The sequence below is a fragment of the Pseudochaenichthys georgianus genome, chromosome 14 (assembly GCF_902827115.2).
Source record: "Pseudochaenichthys georgianus chromosome 14, fPseGeo1.2, whole genome shotgun sequence".
NCBI classification, from domain to species: Eukaryota; Metazoa; Chordata; class Actinopteri; order Perciformes; family Channichthyidae; genus Pseudochaenichthys; species Pseudochaenichthys georgianus.
In genome coordinates this window covers 31,284,150-31,306,961 of record NC_047516.1, presented here as the reverse complement: position 1 = coordinate 31,306,961, position 22,812 = coordinate 31,284,150, and the positions used below count along the sequence as shown (strand labels likewise).

General features: G+C 39.7%; 1 protein-coding gene across 2 annotated transcripts in view; it reads left to right on the top strand.

The window, feature by feature from the left end:
- Positions 1-22,812, top strand: part of LOC117458132 (seizure protein 6 homolog) — a 122,356-nt gene that overhangs the window by 67,732 nt on the left and 31,812 nt on the right. For both annotated transcript variants that reach the window (XM_034098401.1, XM_034098400.1), the window contains exon 4: positions 16,209-16,401. In XM_034098401.1, coding sequence (XP_033954292.1) covers positions 16,209-16,401 — 193 coding nt within the window. The remainder of the gene's footprint in view (positions 1-16,208; positions 16,402-22,812) is intronic.

Sequence of the window (22,812 nt, the reverse complement as noted above, 5' to 3'; positions counted from 1 at the left end):
AAATGTTATCCTCACTCATCTAACACCCGTGATAGACTAAGAGGAGGATGCCATGTGTTTCAGCACCACCATGTGAACAGATGGGGCCACAGTCTCACTCCCTCCTACAGCTAGACTGATAGTGATCTGATGGAAAACAATACAGACAAGCGCTTGGCACGGCTGAAGAGAATGAGGAGCCATGGTGTCTGTTTCTGGGAAATGAAGATGCAAAGATAGAATTGTAAGTCAAGTGTGTGTCATACCCTCTCATCAGGGTTGTGTGAAGCTCCTCTGCCTGGAGGCTATCCAAATCCCAAAGGTTATGTTGAAATAAACAAGATGAAGAAGTAGACTTGCATAGGAGCAGTGTGCACTGAAAGTATTATGCAAGCAGTACAGTATATACCTCACATTTCAAACATTTTCGGGGGGAAATGGACACACATTTAGATGTTGGGATTCACCGTATCTAAGACATGTGAGCATACACACATGCTGAAATACACAGACAAGGTAGAAATTATAATCCTAAAGTTTTAAGTATCTACTATGTTTTACTCGACTACTGTACCAGTGAGTAAAACAGAGGTTTTCTTTCAATTGTTTAGTTTTTTACACAAGTGACTTGTACAACTTATACAGTTTCTGTATAAATAATGCTTGCAACAGATTGTTAAATGAAAAGTATTCAATGTAATAATTTCTTAACATAAATAGCAGAAAACCTTCGAAAGGTTAAACACGTTAAAACACGTTAAAGGTAAAACAACATATATAAGTGCAATTTGTCGTGGTTCAATTTGGTATTATTTCATAATATACATTTGTAAGTAATATCTTTTTTTATTGATTTGTGATTCAATTGATTAAAGTAGAAGTAAGAAATTCCCATGGATAATAGATACGGCTCTAGATGATGAAGGTAATACATCAAACTGATTTTTATTTGTTTCTTTTAAATGTATTTTTTAAGTGATACATAGATGAAAATGTGTTCTATAAATGATAGCTTCTTGTAGCATGCTATTTTTTTTTAAAAACTGAAAATATGCAACATATTTCAATTATAGCTTTTCACAGTCCTGCTTTTAATCATGTTTCACGCATGTCGCCTAATTGAAAATACTAATCCTTAAATTATAATATCTAATAAGAAAGGACAGACAAAATTAAGTCAATAGCAACTAAACTGATTACTTCCACTTTTTTGAGTTTTTTTTCACCGTCACATAACAATCTTCTGAGGGATTAAAGACCCTCCCTTGACAACTCCTGGGTTAAATCATCAATTACCACAAAAAGTCTATTACCACAAATCAGCACTTTGATCAGCTAGGTATTGACACCATTTAATGTGCCGGCTTTAACACAGGGATCATGCGCATGCACACTCTAGAGGAGCCGTAAGAGGGACATTATGACTGAAGTGAATGTTCTTGTTTTGGCAGCCGGCCTCTTTTATGGAAGGGATTCATCATCATAGCAGACAGACCAGCAGTTTGCAAGGGCAAGGAACGGGAAATTAAGGGAAAGAAAAACACTGAAGGACGGATGAGGTCACCGCATAATAAATATTTAAGTTGATTTGGACTACCCGTTTCTGTCGGACACAGAGCACTCCTTCTGATTTCCACAAGCGTTAAACACATCAGATAGATTGGTGTGGGATAATAAGCAAGATCAGACCTTTCCTGTGGTAAGTCAATAGTCCTTTCAGCAGCCTGGCAGTTTGCAGGGGAGGGAGGCTAAAACACGTATCAGGATAATTTACTGCCCTCGCGAGGCCTGACTGTTCCACCCCTCTGACACAGCTAACGGCAGATAATGCATTGCCCCATCTGCTGATCCTGTCTGCAATACGATTTATTTGCAAAATAATTGCACAAATATAAGAAGGCTAATGTGACGCCGACCTTAAGCCCATAAACTAGTAATATATGCGGAATATGTATTAAAAAAGGGGTTACAAATACAGTATGTTAAACAACAATCATGATTTAAATGTAATTATTATTGTCTTCAATAGTATTACCTTAAGATTAAACATTATTAATTTAGCTTCTTTCTTTTTTTATTCTTTTCTCTTATATTAAGTTGAATAACTTTAAAGCCTGTATTATGAAGGAAGGCTTACTTTACTCAGTTGTCCCAGCTAGACATGTTCTAAAAACATGCTGAGAATGTTACCATTCACTGTTCTAGGAATGTTTTCAGCGGGAAGTTTTCTTTTGGTTCCCAGAATGTTCTTCTGAAAGGTAGGATAACGTTCTTTAAAAACGTTCTTAAAATGTTTGGTGATAACCTTGTTTTTGATAACATTATGCCATACTATTCTTAAAACGTTTTCAGCTGCAAGTTAGATTTTGTTATGTTGCCAGAATGTTATTATTTTAGAGTAGGATAACGTGCTTTATCGTTCCAATTGATCAGAAGTCTTTATTTTTAAATGCGACCAGCAGCTAGTAGTGTACTGGAGGGGACCCAGATTCAGACTCGGAATCAGCTGTGAAAGTAACATTTGTTTATTAGAAAAGGGGAGCTGGGAGTGGAGGTTGGTTATGGCGGCAGTGGGAAACAGTTGTTCCAGGGTGGGTAGAGAGGCCTGCCTCATGTTGGGAGTGTGGAAGGCCTTGGATTCCTCCCGGGAGAGACATACAAATGAGTGTGAGGCAAAAGCAGGCAAAGTTGTCAAAGAATATGCTGGTAAAAAGCTAGAGCGCCACGCAACAAACCGTTGACGGCAACAATCCGGCAGGGAATGAGTGCAGGCTGCAGGCTTTCATAGTGTGGCTGATGAGCAGGTTGCAGGTGTGGTTGAGTGGAGATTGCTCCCAGCCGTGTCGAGCAGACCAGCAGGCAGGGGGGGGGGGGGACAACACATACAAACACTAACAGGGGTTTCAGGGACGGGCAGTGACAGTCGGTCCGGTCCTCTATATGTCTGTCGGTCTCAAATCTAAAGGGTGCAATAACGATTTGTATCCAATATGCATAAACAGCGGACACTGTTCATACGCAGCCCTCACAAACCACACACGGCCAGATAGAACATCTATCAGTTAGAACCTACATACGAGACACAACCTTTATAGACAGAAAAAGTGTGATTATTTTCTGATATTTTACACATGTGATATTATGAATACTGTGGGCCTACATACCTTAGTGTGGTTATAAGTGCATGTGAGGGAATATTGGCATGCAAATTCGTTTTTATACGTCCTATTCATCGTCTCAATGCGCTCATACATCTTAAGAAATGTATCACCAAAAATATTAAGAATGTTTTTAAAGAACGTTATCCTACCTTTCAGAAGAACATTCTGGGAACCAAAAGAAAACTTCCCGCTGAAAACATTCCTTGAACAATGAATGGTAACATTCTCAGAACCAAAAATGTCCCACACATGCCACCGCAAACATTCAATATCTGCTTGCTGCTTATCATGAATTACGTGCTTGTTGTTTTTTTTCAAAAGGAAAATGTGGTGACAGATTTCTTAAAACATCCTTTTCAAACAAATGCAACACGTTTGTTTTTTAAAGCGCTCTAGAAATAAATCTGACGTTGTCCATGACCGTGTTAATATTTGCCATCACAGGAACGTTTTATAAAAAAAAAGAACAACCTCCTGAAAACGTTATCCAAATGTTGCTTTGAAAATGTTCTTCTTTTGTTATCATGTAACATTGAGGGAATGTTTTATAAACATCTGTACTGTGTTACATCAACAACGTCCAAAAAACATCCTTAGAATGTTGCAGGCAAAACGTTATCTCTTAGTTAACCTTAAACCTTATAGGAACATTATTTGAAAAAATATACATCCTAAAAAGGTTCTTTGAACATTCAGATTAAAACGTTTCTGTAAAACATTATTAGAACCTGTAGGTAACAGTTGTGAGAGTGTTCCCTGCTAGCTGGGATGACATTTAAATATGGTTTAGGCAGGTTCAAATTAAGAAATATATAGAGGAGCAAACACACCCTCTCTTAAGTTAGTTCGCGTGTGAGGAATTATTATGAATGCATGTTTGGTGTAGTTTATAGCAGGTTTGACAAGATCTTTAAATTAAAATGTCGTAACAGGGACTTGGCAAAATCTTACACACGTCTTATTTATTTCCTCTAAATCTCTCTCCTCCTCCTCTCGGCAGTCACTTCTGCAATAAGGTTTTACTAGAGGACAGATGGAGGTTTTCCAGAACTGGGCCGGGGCATTAAAGTACTTACAATCTTTTTTTTTATTTCATCAAATAAATCCGTTATCAGCTCTCTCCAGGCCATCTATCCCATTCGGATTTCACCGTCTTCTCCGCTCACTGATCTACCTGCCTGGGTCTCAAGTAGTTTCCATGTGAGGCTCAGCACAGGTAGTTCCACCTCTGTTTCATGGTGGCCACATCGATGCTAAAATAGAATGTATTGTGTGGGGAGGACAGAGTGGTTGATACATTTCAGGGGTTGTGAGCGCAGACATGTCCAATTTCTCCCACTGCCACAAAGGCTGATTGTGGGAGAGTTCCATTTTCTGAGAGCTTCAAAGCAGCATAATTCAAAAACAAGGAGGGAGAGATTTGTTAGGTCAATATTGTATATGTATTTTTTTCACTCTTCTCCATTCCTCTCCCAACTCGTGCACCCTCATTTTTTCTATTTCTATCTTGCATCCTCGTTTTTCCATTTCCATCTGGCTCTCATTTATCAGTTTTCCTATTTGTCTAGTGTCTCAGTCAGATTCAGTTCTTGTGGAGAACCTGTGAACAAATGAAAAGGACAAACACATCCCAACTGATCAAATACTGACGGCTTTGTCCATTGCCCTACACGCTTTGAAATATGACGATGAGGTAGCCCTTTGGTGCCATCTTTTGTAACGGTGGCCTGTTAATTTGATCCCTCTTGTTACATGCATAGCATCTTTGCAAAACAAACTTTAGTATTCACAGGAAAGGTACATTTTCAATTGATTACATGCAAACTATTTTTAAATAAACTTCCGTATTAAAGGTGTAGATTGTTCAAAATATATAATAAAATACCTTGTGTCGAAAATACACTGTTTCTTCTTATTACATCCATAATGTATTTTCAATGTAAACTTCCACATTAACAGGAAATATATGTGTCTGCTTGTTTAGTCTATGATGTCTGTTCAAATAACCTTTTGTGTTCATAAGAAACAAACAGATAAGTAACTTCCATTGGTTGAGTACATAAGTCATGCCACAAAAGAAAGGTCAAATTTGTTGAATTTTGTTTTCTTACAAGATAGAACCACCTCCTGGGTGAAAGCCCTGCGTTAGTTTGACCTCTCTCCTTCCCTCCATCCTGCATTAAGTGGACTTATATTGCTCTTTGTAAATGGCCATAGATTTGACACAGTTAAAGGTGGGGTAGGTAAGTTTCAGAAACCGGCTCGAGATACACTTTTTGTTATATTCCATGGAATGCTCTTAACATCCCGATAGCAATGAATATCTTAAGTGCTTTGACAAAAAATCCATAAAAAACAATGTCATCTGTAGAAACGTAATACTGTAAAAAGTACAACCAATCCGTTTAGCCGGGCCGGCTACACGGATTGGTTGTACTTTTTACAGATGGCCTACCTGCCTGTCAGCCTTCTATCGGGGCACAAACTTATCTCGTGCCCTCATTGGTCATGTGTGTGTTGGAGGAGGGGCTCTATAAGGAAGTGGAAGATTTTCTCCGGTTGTGTATTTTCAAATTCTAGCGATCTCGAGCCGGTTTCTCAAACTTACCTACCCCACCTTTAAGTTTACACAGGGGTGTAGTGCCATTTGTATAAGTACCGGATTGCACCTGTGATGCATGCATTCCTGGATGTACACACGCACAGTTGTGGCTAGTTTTGAAAGTGATGCAACTGTGTGCATGTGTGTAGATGTGGGTCTCCTCTGTCCTGCTCAGCTCCGTGTTTTTAAGATTAACCTTTATTATATAATATACATGATATTCATACAGCACTTTTCCGATTGCCCAAAGACGGTTGTTAATTGGTCTATGTGAGTTTATGTGCATACGTTGGACACCGATACTCATCTCCAGATGATAATTTGATCACGTGACAATATAGCAGCGAAGCTATTCAATTGTATAAAGTGGAAAAACTGCACAGATCTTTAGCCCTGTGATGGTAAATGTGGCCCTGCACCAAAACAATCCGATGTTACGCCCAGGTCTAGGGGAACGTAGGCGCAGCATAAAGTTGCACTTTACCCACTCCCAAGAACATGGACGCCGAGACAGAGAATGTCGTTTGGTAAATGTAATTAACAAAATTATTACAAAGAGGATTAACAAAACAAACAAAACTTTTAACACAAAAAACGTACCTACTGTAACGAATGAGAAAAATAAACGTACAGGCTTCTTACCTACTCTAACGTGAAAACAGGAGAAAACGAATTATTCAAAAGCAAAGGGTTTTGCACTCCTGAGAAAAATAAAGCGTGTCTACAAAGACAGGTAATGTAGCTTTTCTTTCTACAGTCTCACAACAGAAGAGAAGGACCGGTATACGGTATAAATAGGCACACGGCACAACAGGCCAGCTATCTTAACGCAATGTGTGTTGGGAGTAGGAGAAGTCAAGTCAGAGAGAGCGGCAGAGGAACTGCACGGCAGCAGTTTAATATGCTCCCGTGTCCTCAGGTGGACCAATCAGCAGGTTGAAGGTAGCTAATCAGCTAACGGGCACCACCTGCTTGCTCACTCACACACTCACAGACACAGGAGGAGGGAAAATATACACACAAATGACTTGACGACCCAGGGTCGTAAAACCGAAGACTGCTTTTACGGAAGACAGGAAAGATATATTCTGGCTGTGCTTGGTTGCTCGTCATCACATTATAAGCGGTGCATGTTGATGTATTCCAAACATTAAACCAGGCTACTTTCAACGCTTTCAAGGATGCTGTAGTTAGCATCTCCATTGTCAACAGTGGATTTGACCACCAAGCCTGTGATCGGCACCATGCATACTACAAATATTATTTTTCCTCAGAAGTTTGGATTATATCGTACAGATGGTGAAGGGTCAGACAAATTTACTTTACACTTTTGTAGCTACATTATTTTTCTTATTGATGTAAGTAAGGATCAAGTGAAAATAACCCCATATTTAGCTTTGATGTTTATAAGCTTTAATTGAATATAGAAACAAACTAATGCCTTGAATCTTATTCGGGGAATTAATGGCCTCCAAGTTCTTCATCCTCAAATGAATGAATATTGTTTCAAACAAACAAAACTAAAGAAAACTTAACAACCAACATCTCTAATGAGGTCGAGGCTGCATGTGCTAATGAGTTTTATTCTAAGCCGGGGGATAAAGTAAAGTCGAGGTGGCTGGCCAGTGGATCGCCCCTTTAAGGAGTGAGATGTTACAGAGCATGCCAAGTGTTAATGGCCTGCCCCGACTTGAAGGTTAACGATCGGTATTTGATGCTGCCTCCGTGACCACGCTCCTCTGACTCCAATCAATAGTCATGTTAATAAGCAGCAGAAATACTTGACACTCAGCCTCCTTTCTGTGCTGGGTGAATTGCTGTATTGATCCTTGCCCGCTCATTTTAATTCCAGCATTTCTTACAAAAGAAGCCGAATGCACGTGGCATTGACCCATGCTGAGTGTAACTGATTGGGGAAGGAATTACATTGCTTTTGTTGGTGTTCACTGACTGCTAGAGTTCTCTTAAAAGTCTTTTGACATTTCTGACCAACACTTTCATTGCCAATATTTCACCCCTGGTAATACAATGGATCCTATAATCCTCCATCGGTCTCCTCTGATATACAAAAAGTGGGTGTCTACCAAGGTGACGCATGTTTTTTAGTTTCCTAGCAGCACGAACGCGGCACCACGTGGCAGATGTGTCGCGGAGAAACTGAGCCTGACTGAGTAATGGAGGCCAAGACGAGCGTTCTGCCTTTAATCAACATGAGATGAGGCAGAGGGAAGCCTTCATCACGTTGTGCCTTGGGGGAGTCAGGCAGGACGCAAAGAAGGCCAGTTTGATCTTGATGAGCTTTTTAGGGTGTCAGGGCTTTTCGGAGATGAGTTTTCATGGGGCCTAGTCACCCTGGGAGGAATGCTTTCAGGTGACACTAATTGCTCCTCCACCCAGCTAGCTGTCACGAAGAGAAAAAACCCTGTCTGCCAGAAAACTCTCCGACTCTCTCAGTGTCATGATGAGGCTCAGAGAGTTAAGATGCATGCCAGAGGAGTAACATGAAGAATGACGAGTAATTAGCAATGCATGTATTTAAATCTATGCACACTGCAGCAAATAAACAGGGATGTCAAGGCCCAGGAGGCGCCTCCGAGGCTGATTGATCAGAGAGCAAGAGACTGTTTCAAATGCCGAGGGTGTTAAGGCTGCTTTACTGGAGGGTAGCACAATGTTCTTTGAGAAGATGGTCACCATACTGTATGTTGGAGTCTTGAGGGTCCATGTTACATACAAATGGGACAAATGTGACAAGCCATATACTGTAAGAAGAAATTGCCTTTTAATGTTGTTTGTATCCTACATTTTTTTTATTGTGTCTGTACTTAGAATAATTTAGTTTTCACACTCTACAAAGGGAACACTAGACTTAGATTCAAGGATTTTAAAATATGCATGATTTTTCAGTTATGAATTTGTATGGTATGTTTTAGAGTCATTATAAAGATAATTTGAATTGTGGACTAAATAAAAGCTATTTCTCAACTGTTGAATATACGGTATATAAAAAAACATTGGATGATATTGCGTTCAGCTTACATACTGCTCTTATTTGCGTTTTGATTTACCGGGAACACCATTACTGACACTCTGCATATTTAACAGTAACGCAACATTACTACCGCTGACGATCTTCTTACTGATTACATTAGTGGTATTTCTCCAATTATTAGTCATGTGCTTTTGTTTTTGCACACGTGCCCTTAGTGTTAAGAGGGTGTTACCAATGCGAAATATAAATGAGCTTTCAATGAATGATTCGGTGGGATTACGCATTGACAACATGTAGAGCAGTTGTGGACGGTTTATAAAGTGTGCTGGGGGTTGATTTCTCATATTTTTCGGTTTGGAATTCGAAAAAGAGAACGTAGCTCCTGGAGGCCCAGTGAGTTGAAGCGAGTATTGTATTTAGCCACCAGCTCCGGCACATTCTCATTAACTTTCTGCTTTCGCTGATTGGTAAGGGTCCATTGTTTTAGACAGCAGGGCAAACAAGAAATGGCCTTGGCTGTTTTATATAGAGGTGAATGTTCAATTAAGATTACATTTTCCATATAATGAACATTGGATGGATTCTCTTTTTGTATGAATGTATCAGGAGATACACAGAAACCAACCGTGTGAGGTGTACCAAGATTATTCAAATGTGAGCCTTAGATACGGCGGTGAATTAAAGTGGGTACACAAGCAGTTTACTCCTCTGCATAAGCCTTAGTAAAGATGACACTGCAGCAGAGTCCAATGGGAGTTGATTTATTGCCCCCAGCAGCATGGGCATTTAATTTCCATGTATAGTGGAATCATTTTGATTACATACTGCTCATTTCTGCATCAGCAATGACTCCTGTGAGTCAGTATAAATGTCTATGGCAGAGCACCACCAGATGTTTCCATCAGTAAATTATCAGCGAGAGCCAGTCTCTGCGGACAGTTAGCTCATTCTGTGTGCTTATGGAAAACAATAATAAGTGAGTGAATAAAGATTACATGCCATGTTTACGTGGATACAAGCGGCCGAGATGGGTTTTCTCCGCAGGGTGGCTGGTGTCTCCCTGAGAAGTTCGGTCATCAGGGAGGGACTCGGAGTTGAGCCGCTCCTCCTTCGCGTCGAAAGGAGCCAGTTGAGGTGGTTCGGGCACCTAGTTAGGATGCCACCTGGGCGCCTCCCTAGGGAGGTGTTCCAGGCACGTTCAGCTGGGAGGAGACCAAGGGGTAGACCTAGGACCAGGGGGAGGGATTAGATATCTCTTCGCCGGCCTGGGAGCGCCTTGGGATCCCCCAGTCAGAGCTGGTTGATGTCGCCAGGGAAAGGAAAGTTTGGGGCTCTCTGCTGGAACTGCTACCCCCGCGACCCGACCACGGATAAGCGGGAGAAGATGGATGGATGGATGCCATGTTTAAAAAGGCTAATTAGTTTGACAGATCGTTTACCTCAAAGCACCAGGAGAAATGTTTTCCTTGCCCTCTCTATTCTTATTTATTTTTAAGTTGACAGCAAGACCCTAACTGCATGGTGCAGATATTTTACCTTGAGCTCATTTAGTTAAGGCCAAACCCGGAAACAAATAAGTCCCTGAGGGTGTTGCTGTTTCCCCATTGGCTGTTCCTCTTTCAAATCATATATGGACTGATAGTGTTTACGCTGTTTACACTCTGTGGCTTCTACTTTTCTAAAACTACTACAAATACACTGTACGTTGGCAGCTGAAAAACGCTCTAGATGAGTAGCATCTAGAGCTTGATCATATTGTTGAAATTAATAAAGGGGCCCTCTTATGCAAATGTTCACCATTGTATTATGTGTCTCTACTGTGACATGCTTATATGCTTTAATGTTCGAAAAGTGTTTTCTCTTTCATATACTGCCTGTGTTGCAGCAGCTCTTTTCACCCTCTGTCGGAAACGAGACCCCGACCTGCTCTGATTGGCCAATAGAAGCACAGTGTCATAGTGATGTCACTATGTAGCGGAAGTAAACAATGGACTACAATGGAGGCGTTTCAGGCAGGGGGGGGGGGACCACAAAAACCTAGGAAAATCTGAGGAAAGGAAAGGGAAAACAAGAAAAAGTGTAATATGGCCCTTTAAATTAAAACAGGCTTGTAATATTTGATTCAAACATAGATTATAAAATGATTTGCTACTACATCACATCAGGAACAAAGATTACGAAGACCACTTCAGACAATTGCATTTGTATATTTAATATAATGGAATTGACATGAAAGACATGTACTTGTCCAATACACTGTTCTGATGTAAGTTTTAGAAAAGTAATGCACTTAACACACGGATATACATTTTACAATTCGGCCAACATTTGACACATTGACCAAACATGGTTAAACTATAGTTTTTCCTCTACTCTTGGTCATGTGCATTGTCAGGTATACATATATATATATATATATATATATATGAGAAGTGATTCAATAGTAACAGATGAAAGCCATGCTAGCCTTGCTTTCTGTTTGGATGCCATAAGATGACACTCCCCTCTGCTCACTGTTCACTCTCGTACACTGCAGCACTCTGGAAGCCCGGTAAAAACAGCAAGATCAAGGTTCACTTCTGCAAATATTAATATCCTTTCAAACCTTCATTTTGGAGATTCCTCCCCACCAGAGTGCTGCGGTGGCCTGTCAGCTGTACAGTGTGTTCTTGGCCTTGCAGCTTGCTTTGTTCATTATAGTGGTTTTGATTGGAGCGACAGTGACTACAGGAGAGAGATGACCCTCCCCCTTTAGTCCTTTCAGTTTGATGGTGCTCATGAAATATTATATTGAATGGAAAAATGTATGCTTAAAGGTTGATGATTGGTATTTGAACGAGCACTTAAAGACATTTAATGATTGTATTATTTAGTTTATTTTAATAACCTGGATAAATGAAAACCCCCGACAAATACTTAATCTCTCAACACAATTTTCCGAAATGGAACAGCACAATGTTTAGATGGCATCCTCTGATAATGTTGTGGTTGCTGCAGAAGTGTGCTTGGTCGGCCAAATCCCCGGTCTCACAAATATGTCTGCTGAGGCGAGGTTCCAGCTAGGAGTTACATTAAGCCTGCTCTCATTACAGTCCAGAGGAACATGCACATGTTTTTGTGTGTGTGTGTGTGTGTGTGTGTGTGTGTGTGTGTGTGTGTGTGTGTGTGTGTGTGTGTGTGTGTGTGTGTGTGTGTGTGTGTGTGTGTGTGTGTGTGTGTGTGTGTGTGTGTGTGTGAGAGAGAGAAGCTGAAAGAAAGAGGCCCTCTGGGGATTTGGCTCCAGCACTGGTGAGGATAAGGTAGTGTGATTTCTCCTGACATGGCCAATGATTCATAATTGAGGCAGGACAGCTGTTGCTGGCTGCACTGACAGGTCCCCGGGTGGATGACAGATGATAGGGCCCTGTGGGGACCAACTATCTATCACTCCGAGTGCTCACTGTCCACCATCTGCTCACCTGTCCTTCATGAGCAGCCCTGGTGTATGTAAACCTAGAGGTGAAAGACCAACTACCTGTCTAGCCTCACTGGATATGATCATATCTGTTGTTGCAATATCAAAGTGCGTACCATGCATTAGAAGGAACACCATGCCATACACACCTATGTGATGTTTACTGATAACTTGTGGTTCATTTAGCATGAAGGACAATCACAATCAAAGTCTAAAATGAAATATAAATAAATGAAATTAAGAATGATATACTTTATTTTCTAGAGAGTTTCCTTAGTCACAATCTCTACGTTCTGGAAAAGAACAAAGAAAGGACCGATGCATCAAAGAGAACATTTTACATAACATTATATTTTTGAATTCATATAAATAGGTTATGTACAGTAACAGAAACATTTATGTGGAGCAAAGTGATTTAATAATTCAGCTGTGCATTTTTGACTGGATGCACAACAGAGAGCATACGTGGCTAGTGCAGTACAGTATGTATGTTTATATCTGATGGAGACAGTTATTGTAAAAAATAGGATACAACAATTATTTTGTGGAGTTGACAAAAGCTAAAGATTAAAGGATACAATGGTTGGTAGAAATGGCAAGATCAGATTTATTTTCCTTCCATTTTATGTATGCTGAGATATCTAGTATCTGATTATTAGAACAGGCACAAAGATTGACTTGGATTGGGTATAGGGGAGAGTGGATTGAGCAAGAAAAATATACTTTCCATCAGTTCCACCGAATGCTCAAGAAAGAAGGTCATTTTGATTTCTAGTCTGCTTTTTTCTTTTTGGAAATATGCTTGAATTATACATTTTTGAGTTTCTCATCAACTAGCCATTTCTCATCTACCAACCAGCTTTACACAATGGTGGAGACAAAGGAAACACATATTTGAATAATAATTTAAGAATACATTTCAGAGATGAAGGAAATGATAGGCTCTATTTGTTTTGTTTACTTCATTTGAATTCCCAATAAAACTAGCCCGCTTTCTAAATATTCAACCTTGCAAGCGTACATTTGTTTGGGTGAAAAATAATAATGAATTGAAACGATATATTTCAACATTTACGCTTCTTTATGCAAGACTGCAATGCAACAACTAATCACAATCAGTTTGTGTCTCCATGGATGTCTACATTGTTCAGACAATCAAGTTACCTCTGCTGTTAGCAATATTGCAATTCCACATTGTCAACGCTATCATCTCATACCTTGAATATATGAGAATGGATGTTAAATTGAAGGAGAATTACTGTGCTGTGCTGTGGGGGTGAAGATGAAGTTATAAGATGCGCAAGTAGCTGAAGTAACCTGATTTGCAAAACACCCAAGCCCTCCATAATAACTCAGAGACAGAGACGCAGTAATGGAAAAAAAGAAAAAGAGAACTGTGCCTAAGGCTTTGTCATTGGCGATGCCCTTGAGAAAGAGAGAAACGGGGGATTCTAAAATCCTTGCCTTTATGTTGTTAAAGGTTACTGCAACAAATTACCAATGTAAGCTACGATGCACAGCGTTTGCATTTTAAACATGCACAGGTGATTTTGAAACACAAGCAAATATTTGTCTATTTGTATGTAGTGTTTGTCTCTTTTTTTCACTTTGGCTGAAACCTCCTAGACTTGTGTTTAATTCTGCTTGTGATAAAAAATCAAATCAATCAAAGTGGCTGAGCTCACAGATGATTCAGGATGAAGTCACCTCTAAGTTCAGTCTCAGAGTGTCCATTAGCCTCTGCACTCATTGCCAGCTCTCCTTTCACTTTGAGTGACAGCCAACCCGGCCAAATTCATTTTCCTGCTGCCGTCGTGCACCCTGCCCACTGTCTCAGCTTTTCCAGGCTGTTGCACTAAAACTCCTGCACACATATTACCTCAGGGACAGCAGCCTATGGAGGGCCGGCAACACCTTTTCTGCCTCATGGCATACCTAAGACCTCAGCCCACCACCGGTGACAGCATTAGCTTTTAGAACACGTTATGTATTTCACTGAGAGCTTGAGATGTGGTTGATTTGGCTTTGATGGTGCACTCGTCATTCAAGACCGGAGCTGGCTCCACTCCAAATCATCAGATTGGGCAGCTGTTGCCTCCTCTCTTTTTAGTAGCAAAGGCCCAACACATTAAGCTATTTGTTGATATTAAGTTATTTGGCCAATCTCAATATTAAGTTATTTGATTGCCATTTGTTTTGAGGTTAAGTCGTCTTTAACCATAAACGGTTTATCAGAGGTGGAGGTAGTAATTGTGATGTCACCCATTGATTTGAAGACTACAGTTTTGAGCATGAGTTTAACTTTTTTGGCAATTATCATCTTGGTTTTGGCTTTTCAAGACATTTTTGACTCCTAAAAATGTCTTGTTTAGTATTCAATTGTACTTAGCTCCAGCCTCTCGTGTCATTTCTGGCTGCACACATTCAAAGATGGCAACAGCCTCAAACCAAGACGATAATTGCCCAAAAAGTTAAACTCATGGCTTCAAAACTGTTAAAAAATAACATTCATGAATTAAAAACACAATTTAAAACGATTAATATTCTCAGACAAAAAACAAAACAGCACCGAGACCTGAATACAATCTTGGATTTGACCTGTCAATCACAAGGAAGCCATTTCAATTAAGCATTCCTTGCTTTAGGATATTTTTCACTACAAATGGCACCATAGTTTACAAAATGATCGTCATACTCAATTGAAGTGGACTTTAAACTAGTGTTTAAGCTCAATATTGTATTTAAAAATATATTTACTGAGGTAATACATTACATAAGCAGTATCATTATCTTATAGACTTCTATACATTCAGATTTGTTCCTGCAACCTGTGTAGTCGCCTCCTGCTGGCCATGAGAAAGAATGCAAGTTTAAGAAAAGGTCTGCATTTGTTTTACTTTCCTAACAGAGACGCTGCTTGTCTTTATCAAAGTGTGTTTCAGGGGGGCGGCGGGCGGGTAGTGTTTTTGCACACTTTAGTGCAACAATAATAGGCTTTCAATCATTCTGAATAAAATGTTAAAGAATTCCAAATGATTTGAACTTAGTAAAAAGATTAAAACCTTGGTTAACTCCCAACTAAAAATGGTTTAAACCATATTGTTATTCAAGAGTGCCATGCAAACACACGGTAATACATATCATGCACCTTGAAAGAAGCGAGTCAGAACAAACTATTGTGCCAACTCAAGTGAAGGTGAACGTTTCTTTCTATATCTATCATGCATAATGACCATGACCTTCTGCTGGATTAACATGCCTCTTATCGTTCTGTTGGGGAATGAATCAAGTGCTGCTCCAAAATATGTCAGTGCTCCATTATCCAGACAGTTTAACAACGTAAAATCCTCTCGAGGTTCCTTCACCAGATTTAGCTGCAGATGCTGTTCAAACCTGTTGAAGACATAAAGCACTGCTGTCAGAGTGGCTTACAGGCACAAGGCGAACACGGAAAGGGGATGAATCAATCATGAGTGGAATGACCCAGACAGATTCTACAATTACTCAAGAACGTGTCTACAATCCCGGAGCAGGTTAACAAAGAAATGACTAAACCAAACAGATCCCCGTGCTACTGCTTCGGTAGACAACTGAGCAGAGTAACACAGCAGGTGACCCATTTTTCAGAGCAACATCATCATTAGACTAAACCTGGCTTTAAATGGGATAACAAGCGGGGGTGCTAAATGAAGATCCCATCTGGTGTGAACTGAGTCAGTAAGTCAACAGTTAGTCACCATGTTTGTGTGCAATGGGATTTTTGGGTTCAATGATGGAGTTAAAAGTGTATGAAATGTTCTTTTAGTTTTTTTTCATAGAGTGGACGGAAATAAATGTGCTCATTCTTACAGTGCTAGAAATACAATGCACAGCCTGTTACCTTTGTGCAAAGTGTGACTCTTCAAAGACCCCTTTGCAATAAGTCAGCCATGAACCATTTTCTTGCATGATAGCATATGTGACACAAAGGTACAGCGATAAAGACAAGAATGTAATCCGATGTCTCTTTTCTTTTTCCAGGTGCTGAATGTGAGTGTGTTGGAGGGGGAGCAGGTGACAGTGGAGGACACGGGTGGCCGGGAACCCTTCATCCTTGCCAATGAGTCGGTGTTGATGAGAGGCCTCGTGCTCCGCAGCTGGAGCAACCAAATCTCCATCAGATTTCGTGGTGACCAACAGCGCAACTCCATGTTACTCCTGCTCCATTACCAAGGTGAGTCAGTACCATCTTGGACAGGCTTTTTCTCTGGCTGAACCCATTTTCATTTCGCTCTTCTTGTATTCTTTTAGACTGATAACAATTGCCTTGAACTGCGGTTAACCCAGTTTACAGAAATGATGTCCTTTTTAAATACACTGAACAAAGATATAAATGCAACACTTTTGTTTTTGCTCCCATTTTTCATGAGATGAACTCAAAGATCTAAAACATTTTCTATGTACACAAAATAACCATTTCTCTCAAATATTGTTCACAAATCTGAAAAAAATCTGTGATAGTGAGCACTTCTCCTTTGCCGAGATAATCCATCCCACCTCACAGGTGTGGCAAATCAAGATGCTGATTAGACAGCATGATTATTGCACAGGTGTGCCTTAGGCTGGCCACAATAAAAGGCCACTCTGAAACGTGCATTTTTGCTTTATTGGGGGGGTCTGGGGGGGTCCGAAAACCAGTCAGTATCTGGTGTGAGGGGTAGGGTTAGGGTTAGGGGTAGGGTTAGGGTAATGTTGTGAATTGAGTGGCCCATGGTGGTGGTGGGGTTTTGGTATGGGCAGGCGTATGTAATGGACGACGAACACAGGCCACTCGATTCACAACATTACCCTAACCCTAATCCTAACCCTACCCCTACCCCTAACCCTAATCCTACCTAATCCTACCCCTCACAATAAAGCAAAAATGCACGTTTCAGAGTGGCCTTTTATTGTGGCCAGCCTAAGGCACACCTGTGCAATAATCATGCTGTCTAATCAGCATCTTGATATGCCACACCTGTGAGGTGGGATGGATTATCTCGGCAAAGGAGAAGTGCTCACTATCACAGATTCTTTCAGATTTGTGAACAATATTTGAGAGAAATGGTTATTTTGTGTTTATAGAAAATGTTTTAGATCTTTGAGTTCATCTCGTGAAAAATGGGAGCAAAAACAAAAGTGTTGCGTTTATATTTTTGTTCAGTGTAGATGCAATATGTGGCCAAACTGAAAAATACCAGTAACACATACAGTACAGCACCAATACCAGTAACACATACAGCACCAACAATGCATATCCTACTTTATCCTCTATTGTACTCTTAATGGGACCATCATTAATCATGTTGTATGGACAAAGACGTGAAACTAGCGATTGAGACCATACACTTAATAGGAAAATATAAACAAAAGCAATAAATCGTTATTTTGTCATATACTTCTATATAATTGATCTATTTGCAACCATTGGAGTTGCTTCATTTTTCAGACCAGGAGATTGCCACTTAGTCTGAACTCTATGACAGAAGAGAAGATAGCTTTACCATTGATATCAACACATTCAAATGTTTTGTGAGTGCTGATGATATTGTGCGCCAGAATTAACAGCAGATATGGTTACTGTATGTTGTGGGTGAATATTATGGCCCATAAGTCCATCCCCTCTGTCTTTTGTTTCGTGTGTCCCATGTCCGCAACAATGTCTGTTTATCTTAGCAATCACACAAAGTGGCCAGCAATTACATGCCCCATCGATTTGAGTTCATGGTGGATGCTGGTGGACAAAACATTCATTCCACCACATTACTGTGGCACTTTCATCAGCTCGAAAATGAAAGCGACCATCAAAACAGTGCCGCTGACGTGAGATAAATCAGCCTGTCGCTGTTGGACGTGTGAATATTGCTGTGTGGTCAGGCTGAAATGATGACAGTGAGAGGTCAGTGCTGATCATATAGGGTGGTGCATAGATGGGGACACATGGTTACAAATGGAGGAAATATATTACGCTGTCAGTTCTAATGCGTTTCTCCTTCTCTTGACATACTCAGCAGAATTGCATGCAGTGTTTACCAGGTTTATTGATGAAAATACCGTGTGCCTTTCTTTGGAATTGTCAAGAGTAGCAAAACAAGCAAAAAGGTTGTTTTGGGCGATTATGTTGGAAAGTGGAAAGGAAGCATCCGAAATAAACATATGGGTGTTAATATCACTATACTTAATTTCCCAAAAGCACAAGACAATACATAATGTTTTAATATTAGTATGCAGCTAATGCCAAACAGGCTCTCCAGGAAGACTTTGTGACACTATACAGAGTGCTGATGCCCTTCATTTTGAAAATGCTGGCTGCTGCTTATTTTGAGACCCATGATGTTGCATTCACAACACTTCTTAAGGAACATGAATTATTGAGTGGTTTCATATGTCCGACGCAAACATCATATCTAGAATAAGCTCAAAACCAAGAGAAGGCACACAACTAGAATATTGTGCATGCATGTGTGCAGGTTCACACTCACTTGAGATAATGATACAAGCTGTAATGATATACACCCTGAAATTAAACAAAGTAATTTCTGAGCTGAGACTTATTCAGGTATGTATCATGAATAGAGCCAAAGTATTGGTTAACATGCTAAATGTTTGCTCCTGAAATATCAGCTGTCAGTACATTACAACACAGAATTCAAACAGAGCCGCAACATAATTCACATCAAGTTCACCATATCTGATTCACTTAAATTAAAGCTTGTCTATTGGTAAACTATTGAAATATATATGATGTGCTTTTGAAGCCACATGTTTTGTATTTGTGGCTGTCCCCACTTTTTTAGAGTGTGGGACTTAGTGATTAAAGGCTAAATTATAAACAATACATTTAAAGGCAACTAAAACGGTATTATTATCTTCAATAAACCAGAAACACACTATGAATGAGGTAGAGTTCTAAGACAAATACAGCGATATCTCCCAAACCAGACATCACCATGGCGACCTGTCAATAACTGATTTTTTCATGTAAATTACTTTAAATGTGACCATAATTTACAGAATAAAAGTCCTGCTCTATTAAGACTTGAAACTATCAATTGAGACTATGAACTCGATAGGAACATGTTTAATTAGGTATTTCATAGATTTACATACTGTACATCAAGACTCCCTTTGGTCGCCCCTTGCTGGAAATTAAAGAGAAATAAGTTTACGTTTTCCGACCTGGAGTTTGCTGCCGGAGTCCTATCATGCACTTTTCAATACTTCTAATGAATTTCAAAATGAATTATTTTATAAAAAGAATACCATATTTCACTTTAACTTAACATACGACCTTTACATAATTTGGTCTACTGTATTCCTCAGCACTTTTTCATTTGAATAATTCTGAACCTATAACCGTGTGTTGTCGGCAATGGTGGCCTGCAGGCAAATGTGTGATGTTCCACCAATCAATCGCCTTCAAAGTTGATACCAATTTCGATACAGTAATGAGAAGAAATGCAATGAGCAGATTTTCTGGAAGAGTAGACATATTGGATACGCAGAAGATATTTCAATTTGTGCTCCTCTCCCCTTGGTGAGCAGAGTATCACCTTGTCTGTATAATAGGCTGTGAGAAATGTGATTGGACAAGCGTGGAGAAGGGGACAGAACTGTGCAGAGATGGATCTGAGCTCAGGGTAATTAATATCTGTTCCAGCGCTGGCTCGGCCTGCCATGGCAGATTGATGGATGCCTCTACACACTATAACACCAGCAGTGGGCCTAACTCTCAGAACATGATTATAGGCGTGTTTTACTGTTTATATGCATGGAGTCCCAAGTAGGACTATTGGAAAGGAGGGAAGCATACCACATCCTTATTCATTACCTTATCCTTTCTTCAGATTCTCATCTACATGAAGCATTCTTTGTATTCAACAACAATGTCCACGGAGACATCTTCTGCAGCTACAGCATTTGAACAAGAAAACAACGGTGCATGAATCTAACAATAAACCATGCATGCAACATAAATTATGTTTCACATGAAAACTGTGTTATGTAAATATAGTGTAATGTGACTGTTGTGTTTGTAATGGCTTTTATAAGAAACACCCAAAAGACACAAAAAGTAAAAAAATACACACATGAACTCTTACAAACCTTATAATATTAGCGAGCAAAACATAACCATATAAAATAAGTGTAGTATCAAACAAAGAAATGCAGGAATATTTGCTGCATTAAATCATATGTTTTTCTATCAAACAAACGTGAAGATTCTTGGCCTGTCTTGGTGCGTGCTTGCGATTTGTTACATTATTACCTTAAAATATAAAGGTAACATTTTATAATTGAATAACCTGTTTCTGCAACACTTATTTCGTTCAGATCAGCTGGACAATTACTTGCAATAACTTTTCATTATATATCAGCACACAACGAGAATAATTGTATCACATGTGTGTGTTGGGGGTGAATATGCAGACAAGTGCTTCTATGTATTTACTTTTATCTTTATTTCATTTCCCCAGAGAACAACAACATAAACAGTGATGTTATTCACACTGGGTTGATCATTTATTATTGTCAACAATTGTTAACGGCATTCAGGCCTGGCTTAATCTTCACTATATATGACACAGTTTTATTTTGTGACACAATTAACAATGGGTTGAGGCAATATATATATATACTTTTTAAAATGATGCCTCTTTATAAGGATCATTCATTGCAATTATTGATGCAAGCATGTTGACAGACTACTTCATCTTAAAGTATTGGCACCTGTAAGGGAAACGTCTGTAGCAATGGTACTCATAGAGACACAAGGACAGTTGGAGCTTTGATGTCAAACACTGATGGTTTATTACGAGTATCGGCCGGAGGATTCACACCACAAGTCACAGCAGCCAGAGGTTCTGACTGCACAGCAGAGCTGCCACATCAATTCTGGAGCGCCTCTCTCTTGCTAGATCTTTTAACTGGTTTCACATCAACATTACTTTTGAGAAGATAGCCTAAACAGCTGGGAACACTGAGTCACTGACACTTATGGCCTCGAAGATTTCACACCTTGGAGTCCACAAACACCGAGAAGGAAGTGTCCCAGTGTACCCACAACAATAAACCATCTGTGACCTAGAGTTGCCCGGTCATAGAATGGGAACAACAACATTATGGCTGAAGCAGCCCAGTTCCTTAAAGGAGATAACAGACGTCAGGGTTAGTCATACGCATCAAAGGGCAAAATGGTTCGATATCTAGGAGTCTAGGAGAATTATTCCCTAACAGCACCCAAATTATCAAACTAATTATCGGTAAACCAATAAAAGCTATATTCAGACTTTCTTCACAGAGGAGTACAAAAATGCTGTCATTTAATTAAAAAAAGAACTCATTTCTATTCATGAGCATTGTCGGTACTTGCATGCAAATGTGGACAACCTAAGGCAAATTATACTCCCAATTGGTCCTTCATTTTAAATGGAATTAAAATGTAGATGGAATTCAACTCCTTGGTCATTGAATTGCCATCATATCATTGCCACTGCAGGATTTTGTCAAGTACATCATATATCGATGGCATTGCCAATGGCTGTGATGCTTTACACGAGGTATTGATTGACTGGAACTAATAAGCTGGGTTGGCCGGTGGAGCTCGGCCAATGGCAGCGGTCCACCGATTTGCCACAACTTCTCAGTAGCAATAATGAGATGCAGCCTCTGGTCCAAAGTTATTTCTCTTTAATAGCCTTTATTGAGTAAACAACCATGAAAAATCAAGTTTTTAACCCAACCACATGAATATCAATAGGCCATATCATGGCAGCGCTATGCTCTGGCTTTCTACAACTGAATCACTTTCCCAGAGACAATACTATTGATCTTTCTGTTAAAGGTAATGCTTTGGTGCACAGCCAGAACATGGGGCTTGGATACAGTGAAAACAAGTCACCTGATAACTGCATCTCCAGCGAAACAGCTGACTGGAGATGACTGCACAATAGCACAGGATTTCCTCTCCTTTTGGAAAATCCATTTCACTCCCAAATTGTTGTTGTAACATGGCGGATAATATTCTCCAAACACACTGGCATTAAATATAATAAAAATGGACATTACATTCATTATTCATGCTCTGTTTTCTGTCACACTATTTCATTATCTCCTGCCCTCGCCTTTCCAAGTTTGATCTCATTCCAGCTCTTTACCTGGAGGGATTCAGGCTTGGAATACAACAGTGCAGCAGTTTATTAGCCCGAAATTGCATTTTATTTGTTTTTCCAAACGCGGTGGATTACTTATTTTAACTGCCTTCTCCACCTCATCTATTGTGCCCTAGTCAACAATGGTTGTCCATTATTGGTAGAGCAGCAGCGTTCTCAATTTGGCAAATGAAAACTGTGCAAACAGCAGAATAAGGCTCATTATTGTGTGGAGTGTGCGAGTGTTTACTTTCTATGTAAATGATTTTCGGAAGTTGAGCAACTTTAGACTGAGGGTTAGAGAAACAATAAATAATTATTGGATCCGAAATACACATTCAGAACTCCATATGTGTGACAACAACAAAACAACTTGAATTCCAGATATAAGCAATATAAACAGAAATGTGTTACAGTATATTAAAAAAACAGGACAATTCCATTGCCGTTGCACA